The sequence below is a fragment of the Pseudorca crassidens genome, chromosome 20, assembly GCF_039906515.1.
Source record: "Pseudorca crassidens isolate mPseCra1 chromosome 20, mPseCra1.hap1, whole genome shotgun sequence".
Classification (NCBI taxonomy): domain Eukaryota; kingdom Metazoa; phylum Chordata; class Mammalia; order Artiodactyla; family Delphinidae; genus Pseudorca; species Pseudorca crassidens.
Window position 1 is genome coordinate 38,962,374 of NC_090315.1, and position 12,194 is coordinate 38,974,567.

A 12,194-nucleotide genomic window follows, 5' to 3' on the forward strand; every position below is an offset into this window, starting at 1 on the left:
CATGGAGACATTATAAAGCACAATTTAGCACTAATCCCAACAAAGAGTGTTTTCTTACTTCACTTCCAGAGCATCACTGCTTTACTGATCATGTGGCTAAAATGAGGCTTATTATTTTTTAGGGCATTCTTAGAAGGTCTCTATTATATGAGTTCTGTGCTGTGAAGCAGGTGGGCATATAAAGAAATATGTATACAGACGCATATCTACCTGTGTTTATATTTAGGATAGATGATAGATAGACAGATAGATAGATAGATAGAGAGACAGACTGACAGACAGGTAGGTAACTAGGTCTGGTGGTGACTTCCACCAACCAGTTAAAAGCAATTTGAAATTACCTCATTGCACCATTACTGAAAATATTTCTGACCTATTAATACCTCTCTCCTTAAAAGCCCTAGAGACTTAACTTAATGACCTATGTAGATAGAGGCAGGTAAAAGAACACAGTCCCCTTAAACAACCAGAAGGCCATCTGCATCAGAACCCTCACAGTCCAATTCTCTCAGCAAACATAATACTTCAGATGTCAAGGATGTATTTCTGTCAAGGTTCAAAGAGACAATTTAGATTTCCATGGCAATTCCTATAAGAAACTGAACTCTACATCTGCGGTGCAAATTTTAAAAAAATAAGCTGGAACACAAGCTAGCATTAGTGAACTCTTTCAGAACTCCTATACAAGCTTAAATATATATTCTTATTTCAAAATTTTATGTTGATTCTTATATTTGAATTTCATTCTACTTGGACTTAGATTTTTTTGATATATTTTCTAATAAACAAGGCAGATACTCAATCCCCTGTCTATTCTGAAATTACTAAACACATGTACCCGTATGTACATGAATAGGCAATTCAACATCAACATTTTCACAATTTGCTAATCACCCCTACTGTAACAATTTTGTAATTTCAAATTCTTTACAAACGCTGTTAAGCATAAGAGATTATATTCTGCTTAATTCTTTGCCCAACTTAATGACAATCTACCAGAACACATCCTGGTGTCCTTGGGATTTTGTCACACAAAAAAGAGGACCCATGAATTGCAGGAAAATGACTCCCTACAGATTGTTCTCTAGAGTAAAATACATGGGTTTTTTGGTGTCAAGATGTGTAGTATATGCTTCCAAGTTTATGAATAATGGTGAATAAAAATACAGCAAACAGCTAATTGCTTCAGTTTATAAAAGCACCTTATGGTAACAAAGAATAGAAGTTAATAATAACAACAAAAATGACATTAGGAATCATTAGCCAAGGAAAATGTGTCTCTGGGTTAGTCAATAATTGACTCAAGTATAATTATACTGTACTGTATTTAACACACGAGTTTTTAAATACTTTGCAACTCTTAATACTGAGCTCCATCCAGGTTTAAAGTGAGTGTTACTCAGCAGAGTTAAAACAGATGCAGCCATTTTCTTTTCAAAATTGATTTTGTATATAAAACTATATCCAGAAAATTCCAGGTTCTCACTTTCAATACCTCCCCAAAAGGGGATTTTAAGAGCATGACCATTGGAAGCACATCCCTGGGTAACATGACAGAGAGAGTCAGATAGTAAGCTTGGAGTCATGTCATTGTAATGCTGATCAAGACAGAGGGCAAAATTATTGGCTCCTGACAGTGTGACCTATTATCTATCTTCTAATTCATGAATCAGCAAATCCGTTCTAAAATTAATTTGTACTACTTCATGGCAAGCATATAAAGAACAATGTTGAACAAAATACTCATGATGAAGATAAAAGGGTATTTCTCTTTGCAAATGCCCATGTCTGTAAAATACTGAACTGTGTTCTACCCGTTTTTTAATGAATGTAGTTGTCACAATGAGAAATAAATATGGAAAATGTACAGAATTTTTCACATTTACCACACGCACACAAATGATCATGAGCAAAAGCAGTCACAGATTGCAATATGGAGAGACATACCATGCTCCTGGATTGGAAGAATCAGTATTGTGAAAATGACTATACTACCCAAAGCAATCTACAGGTTCAATGCAATCCCTAACAAATTACTAGACACTTTTCACAGAATTAGAGCAAAAAATTATACAATTTGTAGGGAAACACAAAAGACCCTGAATAGCCAAAGCAATCTTGAGGTAAGAAAAAGGAGCTGGAGGAATCAGACTCCCAACTTCAGGCTACACTACAAAGCTACAGTAATCAAGACAGTATGGTATTGGCACAAAAACAGAAATACAGATCAATGGAACAGGATAGAAAGACCAGAAGTAAACCCACGTACATATGGTTACCTTATCTTTGATAAAGGAGGCAAGAATATACAATGGAGAAAAGACAGCCTCTTCAATAAGTGGTGCTGGGAAAACTGGACAGCTACTTGAAAAAGAACGAAATTAGAACACTCCCTAACACCATACACAAAAATAAACTCAAAATGGATTAAAGACCTAAATGTAAGGCCAGACACTATAAAACTTTTAGAGAAAACATTGGAAGAACACTCTTTGACATAAATCACAGCAAGATCCTTTTTGACCCACCTCCTAGAGTAATGGAAATTTAAAAAAAAATAAACAAATGGAACCTAATGAAACTTCAAAGCTTTTGCACAGCAAAGGAAACCATAAAAAAGATGAAAAGACAACCCTCAGAATGGGAGAAAACATTTGTAAACGAATCAACGGACAAAGGATTAATCTCCCAGATATATAAACAGCTCATGCAGCTCAATATTAAAAAAAAAAAAAAAACCCAATCCAAAAATGGGCAGAAGCCCTAAACAGACATTTCTCCAAAGAAGACATACAGATGGCCAAGAGGCACATGAACAGATGCTCAACATCACTAATTATCAGAGAAATGCAGATCAAAACTACAATGAGGTATCATCTCACATGAGTCAGAATGGCCATCATCAGAAAATCTACAAACAACAAATAATGGAGAGGGTGCAGAGAAAAGGGAAGCCTCTTGCACTATTGGTGGGAATGTAAATTGATTCAGCCACTGTGGAGAACAGTATGGACGTTCCTTAAAAAAGTAAAAATAGGGGCTCCCTGGTGGCGCAGTGGTTGAGAGTCCGCCTGCCGATGCAGGGGACACGGGTTTGTGCCCCGGTCTGGGAGGATCCCACATGCCGCGGAGCAGCTGGGCCCGTGAGCCATGGCTGCTGAGCCTGCGCGTCCGGAGCCTGTGCTCTGCAACGGGAGAGGCCACAGCAGTGAAAGGCCCGTGTACCGCAAAAAAAAAAAAAAAAAAAAAAAACAACTGAAAATAGAACTACTGTATGACCCAGGAATCCCACTACTGGGCATATACCATATTTTGGACATGTGTCCAAAAGACACATGTACCCCAATGTTCATTGCAGCACTATTTACAATAGCCAGGTTATGGAAACAACCTAAATGTCCATCAACATCTGAATGGATAAAGAAGATGTGGTACATATATGTAATGGAATATTATTCAGCCACAAAAAGAAATGAAATTGGATCATTCGGAGAGATGTGGATGGACCTTGAGTCTGTCATACAGAGTGAAGTAAGTCAGAAAGAGAAAAACAAATATCGTATATTAACTCATATATGTGAAATCTAGAAAAATGGTATGGATGAACCTATTTGCAGGGCAGGAATAGAAAGGCAGACGTAGAGAACAGACGTGTGGACATGGAGGGGAGGGGAAGGGAAGGGGAGGATGAATTGGGAGATTAGGTTTGACATAAATACACTACCATGTGTAAAACAGATAGCTAGTGGGAACCTGCTGTATAGCACAGGGAGCTGAGCTTGGTGCTATGTGACGGCCTAGTTGGGTGGGATGGAGGCGGGGAGGGTGGTCCAAGAGGGAGGGGATATGTGTATGCATATGGCTGATTCACTTCACTTTGTGGCAGAAACTAACACAACATTGTAAAGCAATTATACTCCAATTTTTAAAAAGCCATATATTCTTTGTATTATTTATGGAGATGTTTCTTTCTCCAATGGTAGCCCCACACCCGGGAAAAAAGCAAAGATGAGCTTCATTGACCACAATGCTTGGTCATTTGATCACAGTTAGGAGCATCTAATAATAGCAGGGTGGGCCCTGTCCTTCTGGTGCCAGAACTAGCCAGAATAACTGAAGCTGACTACTTTGTCTGTCTTTGAGTTTCCCTAAAAGCAGAGCCTGCAGTGAAGACACAGGAAACTTGAATGCATTTTGCAGAGATATTCTAGGAAGCAGGAGATTAGAAATGGGGAGAGTTCTATAGAAAAGGATGAAAAGCCATTGAACTTGCCACCTCTATGGGCTTATGAGGATTATTCCCACTGAAAATCCTCTAAGGAATCATAAAAAATATGCCTCACAATAATTTCTTCACTGAATAGGAACTGTCCACCCATCTTTGTCCCTCATTGCTTAAAGGTTGCTTTCAGAGTGTTGGCTTTCCTACATAGGTGGATGCTCTGGACAAGAACTGAGCAAGTTCCTGCAGCTCATGGAAAAACACTGAAACACAGAGAGGAAAGAAATGATGGGTGAGATGGGAGGCTAGCACCACCATGGTCACTGTTCACCGAGGTTTAGCTGAAATATAAAGTAGGACTAGAAGATAGGATGTGCAAAAAGCACTCACTTTTGCACAGCTTAAGAAGGCAAGCCTCCTCCAGTTGTAAGATTACGTCAGGAACTCCACCCAACCCCTACCACCCTCAACATTCAAGTTTCAAAGAGGTATTCTGAAGACGAACAAAACCTTCCTGAGCTTACCTTTCTCAGTCTTATAATGCCATCCTGGGCCTGGGCATCAGAAGTGATTTCAAACAGTGCTGTTCCGTCTCCATCAATGATGTCATATGACGACTGCGCGTTTTCACCAATATCCTGATCATTGGCCTTCACCCTCCCTATGGCAGTGCCAAGAACCACATCTTCTGGTACTGAGAAGTGATACAGACCTTAGGAAAGAGGAGAGACACTGAGCACTGCACGTATTCCATTCTTCATTCATTCATCTAACAAATATGTGTTGGGCACCTCTTTTGCTCTGGCTACTTCTGTATAGATACTACCAATACAGTGATGGGAAAGACAAAAACATCCTTTCCACTGTGGAATGTACAGTCTTTTAAATGAGCCAGAGACAAATGTTCCCAGAAGAAGCAGTGATCTCTCTTTGAAACTCTTCTGAGTTATGGGACTTATTCAACCATATGTTTACCAAGTACATACTTGGAGTAGAGTTATACCAGGATATTAGTGAGTCTATGTGAACGTTCTTTCCAATTTGCTGTATAATCACATTGGCTGCCCTTGGGGATATTCATTGTTGCCCAACATAAAATGTTAAGCTAATTTCAGCACAGATAGATGCAATGTGTAACACACTGAAAGTCACTTTTGAAGTTACCTTTATATTTACAGACTTATAGACCATTTTTGATAAAATCCAATTACCAAGCTTCTGCTGTGCCCTGCAGCAAGCTGTTCAGACACATGAAACACTCCTCTTGTTACTAAAATTCTCCTTGCTCTGAAGACCAAAAATCCTACCCTCAAAACTCTCTAGGCAAAATACAGTTACAGTGTATGTGGCTTCCCCTATGGGGGCAGGAAAACGTGTCTACTTAGTGATATTAGTTCCATTTTTATTCAGATCACTTTGGCTGTTGTATTGGTGTCACTCACTTTCACTGGTGTAGGGGAAGTTGCCGGTACCCCAACCCCGTAACCCCTGGCCATTACCACTTCAGTCACACCTGCCTTACAGCCAACTGCCAACTCTTGCATTTCTTTGCTGAGGGTTTCCTCTGGACTTCAGAACCCGTTTTGTCCATTGCCTGTCAGTCCAGAGCTATCAGAAAATTAACACCCCCAGAGAAGCAGCCCTCAAAGGCTCACGCAACTTAGTATATAAAATTCCAGGCTCCTTGCCCTCTCTGGCAGGATAATCTTAAGCTGGTCCTTTTCTTTTGTTTATTTACACTGCTCCAGAGTTTCCCCAGTGGAATGAAGCTGCAGTCACCCCAGTCATCGCTGGCTTGATAACGCACACTGTCAGCTTTCTACCTCCTCTCGCTCACAATTCTCACTCTCCTGCTGGCGTTTCTTGGGATCATCTCCAGTATAAACTACTTATAATCAAATCCTTGTCTCAGTGCCTGTTTGCGGGGAACCCAAACCCAGACAACCAGGAAGTTGTAGTCCCATTGCAACAAGAACAAGGGAAAATAAACATTCGATGAACCGTAAACCCAAAAGGAAAAATTATATCTGGAGAACATTACCTAATTCTAGTTTGAACTCAATCACTGAGTCCCTTGGATAAACTAAGGCTCATTTTTCCCAGTATAACAAGATTACTTTAGATGATGGGTGAGCTTTTCTTCTAGAACTAACACACTTTTATTTAATGATGAAGTTAAAGTGTCTCTTGAAATCATAATATGTGACCCGGGAACAAAAATGTTTTCCACACAGTTTTGCCGTAAGAAAGGCACCAAAAATCATCGGTCTAGCACAAGTCTCCCAGTACCCTCATAATTGGTGTAATGATTCCATTTCCTTCCAACTTTATATTTCAGATAAAGTTTTCAGATGACTCCTTGAGGTGCGCTTATTAAATAATAAGACAGCAAGGGGCTCACCTTGCTACTAACCCTGCATCAGGAAGCCTTGGGAAACCAAGCCAATGAAACGTTTCTTTATCCACTTTTACTCTTCCTACTCTCATCATCCCTTTCAGTGGAATCGTAGTTAATCGATATTACCTCTAAGAAAGGGAACACTTGAAACTTATCTGCCACCACTCAATTGAAACAATCATTTTGTGAGAAAGAGGAGTTGCATCTTAGCGCATTAACTATAATGGCAACTGAAAAGAAAACAAGAGTCGGGGGAAGGATGCAAGAGATGACGTTTTTTATTTCAGTCATTTGGTTTCAAAGGTTGGCATTGTTGTCTGATTTATGAATGGCCAGATGTGAAAATTCTAAAATTCTTTAAAAAAAGAAATTTTTTTAACATCATTATTGGAGTATAATTGCTTTAGAATGGGGTGTTAGTTTCTGCTTTATAATAAAGTGAATCAGCTATACATATATCCCCATATCTCTTCCCTCTTGCGTCTCCCTCCCTCCATCCCCTCAAGGTGGTCACAAAGCACCGAGCTGATCTCCCTGTGCTATGCGGCTGCTTCCCACTAGCTATCTACCTTACATTTGGTAGCGTATATATGTCCATGCCTCTCTCTCGCTTTGTCACAGTTTACCCTTCCCCCCCCATATCCTCAAGTCCATTCTCTAGTATGTCTGTGTCTTTATTCCTGTCTTATCCCTAGGTTCTTCATGACATTTTTTTCTTCTTAAATTCCATATATATGTGTTAGCATACGGTATTTGTCTCTCTCTTTCTGACTTATTCACTCTGTATGACAGACTCTAGATCTATCCACCTCATTACAAATAGCTCAATTTCGTTTCTTTTTATGGTTGAGTAATATTCCATTGTATATATGTGCCACATCTTCTTTATCCATTCATTCGATGATGGACACTTAGGTTGTTTCCATCTCTGGGCTATTGTAAATAGAGCTGCAATGAACATTGTGGTACATGACTCTTTTTGAATTATGGTTTTCTCAGGGTATATGTCCAGTAGTGGGATTGCTGGGTCATATGGTAGTTCTATTTGTAGTTTTTTCAGGAACCTCCATACTGTTCTACACAGTGACTGTATCAATTTACATTCCCACCAACAGTGCAAGAGGGTTCCCTTTTCTCCACACCCTCTCCAGCATTTATTATTTCTAGATTTTTTGATGATGGCCTTTCTGACTGGTGTGAGATGATATCTCATTGTAGTTTTGACTTGCATTTCTCTAATGATTAGTGATGTTGAGCATTGTTTCATGTGTTTTTTGGCAGTCTGTATATCTTCTTGGAGAAATGTCTATTTAGGTCTTCTGCCCATTTCTGGATAGTTGATTTTTGCAACTATGTTTGTCAGTGATATTGGCCTGTAGTTTTCTTTCCTTGTGACATCTTTGACTGGTTTTGGTATCAGGGTGATGGTGGTCTCGTACAATGAGTTTGGGAGTGCTCCTCCCTCTCCTACATTTTGGAAGAGTTTGAGAAGGATAGGTGTTAGCTCTTCTCTAAATGTTTGATAGAATTCGCCTGTGAAGCCATCTGGTCCTGGGCTTTTGTTTGTTGGAAGTTTTTAATCACAGTTTCAATTTCAGTGCTTGTGATTGGTCTGTTTATATTTTCTATTTCTTTCTGGTTCAGTCTCGGAAGGCTGCACTTTTCTAAGAATTTGTCCATTTCTTCCAGGTTGTCTAATTTATTGGCATATAGTTGCTTGTATTAATCTCTCATGATATTTTGTATTTCTGCAGTGTAAGTTGTTACTTCTCCTTTTTCATTTCTACTTCTACTGATTTGAGTCTTCTCCCTTTTTTTCTTGATGAGTCTGGCTAATGGTTTACCAATTTTGTTCATCTTCTCAAAGAACCAGCTTTTAGTTTTAGTGATCTTTGCTATGGTTTCCTTCATTTATTTTTCATTTATTTCTGATCTGATCTTTATGATTTCTTTCCTTCTGCTAACTTTGTGGGTTTTTTTTTGTTCTTCTTTCTCTAATTGCTTAGGTGTAAGATTAGGTTGTTTATTTGAGATGTTTCTTGTTTCTTAAGGTAGGGTTGTGTTGCTATAAACGTCCCTCTTAGAACTGCTATTGCTGCATCCCATAGGTTTTGGGTCATCGTGTTTTCATTGTCATTTGTTTCTAGGTATTTTTTGATTTCCTCTTTGATTTCATCAGTGATCTCCTGGTTATTTAGTAGTGTATTGTTTAGCCTCCATGTGTTGGCATTTTTACAGTTTTTTCTTCCTGTAATTGATATCTAGTCTCATAGCATTATGGTCGGAAAAGATACTTGATATGATTTCAATTTTCTTAATTTTACCAATTGATTTGTGATTTTTGTAATTTTGTAATTTGTAATTTTGTAATTTTACCAAATGATTTGTGATTTGTGACCCAAGATATGATCTATCCTGGAGAATGTTCCATGAGCACTAGAGAAGAAAGTGTATTCTGTTATTTTTGGATGGAATGTCCTATAAATACCAATTAAGTCCATCTTGTTTAATGTATCATTTAACGCTTGTGTTTCCTTATTTATTTTCATTTTGGATAATCTGTCCGTTGGTGAAAGTGGGGTGTTAAAGTCTCCTACTATGAATGTGTTACTGTTGATTTCCCCTTTTACGGCTGTCAGCATTTGCCTTATGTATTGAGGTGATCCTATGTTGGGTGCATAAATATTTACAATTGCTATATCTTCTTCTTGGATTGATCCCTTGATCATTGTGTAGTGTCCTTCTTTGTCTCTTGTAACAGTCTTTGTTTTAAAGTCTATTTTGTCTGATATGAGAATTGCTACTCCAGCTTTCTTTTGGTTTCTATTTGCATGGAATATCTTTTTCCATCCCCTCACTTTCAGTCTGTATGTGTCCCTAAGTCTCAAGTGGGTCTCTTGTAGACAGCATATATACGGGTCTTGTTTTTGTATCCATTCAGCCAGTCTATGTCTTTTGGTTGGAGCATTTAATCCATTTACATTTAAGGTAATTTTCGATATGTATGTTCGTATTACCATTTTCTTATTTGTTTTGGGTTTGTTTTTGTAGGTCTTTCCCTTCTCTTGTGTTTCCTGCCTAGAGAAGTTCCTTTAGCATTTGTTGTAAAGCTGGTTTAGTGGTGCTGAATTCTCTTAGCTTTTGCTTGTCTGCAAAGGTTTTAACTTCTCCATCAAATCTGAATGAGATCCTTGCTGGGTACAGTAATCTTGGTTGTAGGTTTTTCCCTTTCATCACTTTAAATATGTCCTGTCACTCCCTTCTGGCTTGCAGAGATTCTGCTGAACGATCAGCTGTTAACCTTATGGGGATTCCCTTGTATGTTATTTGTTGTTTTTCCCTTGCTGCTTTTAATATGTTTTCTTTGTATTTAATTTTTGATAGCTTGATTAATATGTGTCTTGGTGTGTTTCTCCTTGGATATATCCTGTATGGAACTCTCTGTGCTTCCTGGACTTGATTATTTCCATTTCCATATTAGGGAAGTATTCAACTATAATCTCTTCAAATATTTTCTCAGTCCCTTTCTTTTTCTCTTCTTCTTCTGGGACCCCTATAATTCAAATGATGGTGCATTTAATGTTGTCCCAGAGGTCTCTGAGACTGTCCTCAATTCTTTTCATTCTTTTTTCATTATTCTGCTCTGCAGTAGTTATTTCCACTATTTAATCTTCCAGGTCACTTACCCATTCTTCTGCCTCAGTTATTCGGCTACTGATTCCTTCTAGAGAATTTTTCATTTCATTTATGGTGTTGTTCATCATTGTTTGTTTGCTCCTTAGTTCTTCTATGTCCTTGTTAAACGTTTCTTGTATTTTCTCCATTGTAATTCCAAGAGTTTGGATCATCTTTACTATCATTATTCTGAATTCTTTTTCAGGTAGAAAGCCTATTTCCTCTTCATTTGTTTGGTCTGTTGGGTTTTTACCTTGCTCCTTCATGCGATGTGTGTTTCTCTTTCTTCTCATTTTGCTTAACTTACTGTGTTTGGGGGCCTCCTTTTTGCAGGCTGCAGATTCATAGTTCCTGTTGTTTTTGGTGTCTGCCAGCAGTAGCTAAGGTAGGTTCAGTGGGTTGTGTAGGCTTCCTGGTGTAGGAGACTAGTGCCTGTGTTCTGGTGGATGAGGCTGGATCTTGTCTTTCTGGTGGGCAGGCCCGTGTCCAGTGGTGTGTTTTTGGGTGTCTGTGACCTTATTATGATTTTAGGCAGCCTCTCTGCTAATGGTTGGGGTTGTGTTCCTGTCTTGCTAGTTGTTTGGCATAGGGTGTCCAGCACTGTAGCTTGCTGGTCGTTGAGTAGAGCTGGGTCTTGGCGTTGAGATGGAGATCTCTGGGAGATTTTCGCCGTCTGATATTACGTGGAGCTGGGAGGTCTCTGGAGGACCAATGTCCTGAACTTGGCTCTCCCACCCCAGAGGCACAGGCCTGATGCCCGGCCAGAGCACCAAGACCCTGTCATCCACACGGCTCAGAATAAAATGGAGAAAAAAGAAAGAAAGAAAGACAAAAAAAATAAAGTCGTTAAACTGAAAAATAAAAAATGATTATTAAAAATAAAAATTATTTAAAAATTAACAAAAAAAAGAAAGAAGAGAGCAACCAAACCAAAAAACAAATCCACCAATGATAACAAGTGCTAAAAACTATACTAAAAATAAAAAAAAAAAAAAAAACAGAACCCTAAGACAAATGGTAAAAACAAAGCTACACAGACAAAATCACACACAGAAGCATCCACATACAGACTCACAAAAAGGGGAAAAGGAAAAAAATATATATATATCGTTGCTCCCAAAGTCCACTGCCTCCATTTGGGATGATTCATTGTCCATTCAGCTATTACACTCATGCAAGGTACATGAAATTGATTGTGGAGATTCAATCCGCTGCTCCTGAGGCTGCTGGGAGAGATTTCCCTTTCTCTTCTTTGTTCGCACAGCTCCTGGGGTTCAGCTTTGTATTTGGCCCCGCCTCTGTGTGTAGGTAACCTGAGGGCATCTGTTCTTCACTCAGACAGGATGAGGTTAAAGGAGCAGCTGATTAGGGGCCTCTGGCTCACTCCGGCCGGGTGGAGGAAGGGGTACGGAATGCGGGGCAAGCCTGTGGCGGCAGAGCCCAGCATGATGTTGTAACAGCCTGAGGCGCCATGTGTTCTCCCAGGGACGTTGTCCCTCAGTCATGGAACCCTGGCAGTGGCGGGCAGCACAGGCTCCCAGGAGGGGAGGTGTGGATAGTGCCCTGTGCTTGCACACAGGCTTCTTGTTGACTGCAGATGCAGCCTTAGCGTTTCATGCCCGGCTCTGGGGTCCGCGCTGATAGCCATGGCTCGCGCCCATCTCTGGAGCTCGTTTAGGCGGTGCTCTGAATCCCCTCTCCTTGCGAACCCCGAAACAATGGTCTCTTGCCTCTTAGGCAGCTCCAGACTTTCTCCTGGACTCCCTTCCGGCTAGCTGTGGCGCACTAGCCCCTTCAGGCTGTGTTCACGCAGCCAACCCCAGTCCTCTCCCTGGGATCCGACCGAAGCCCCAGCCTCAGCTCCCAGCCCCCCGCCCGTCCCGGCGGGTGAGAAGACAA

The 12,194-nt window shown here is 39.9% G+C and overlaps 1 protein-coding gene across 4 annotated transcripts in view; it reads right to left on the reverse strand.

Annotated features, from left to right (window-relative positions):
- The window catches only part of CDH8 (cadherin 8), a 386,150-nt gene that overhangs the window by 154,888 nt on the left and 219,068 nt on the right, over positions 1-12,194 (reverse strand). For all 4 annotated transcript variants that reach the window (XM_067717873.1, XM_067717872.1, XM_067717875.1 and 1 more), the window contains one exon: positions 4,747-4,934. In XM_067717873.1, the coding sequence (XP_067573974.1) occupies positions 4,747-4,934 (188 nt within the window). The remainder of the gene's footprint in view (positions 1-4,746; positions 4,935-12,194) is intronic.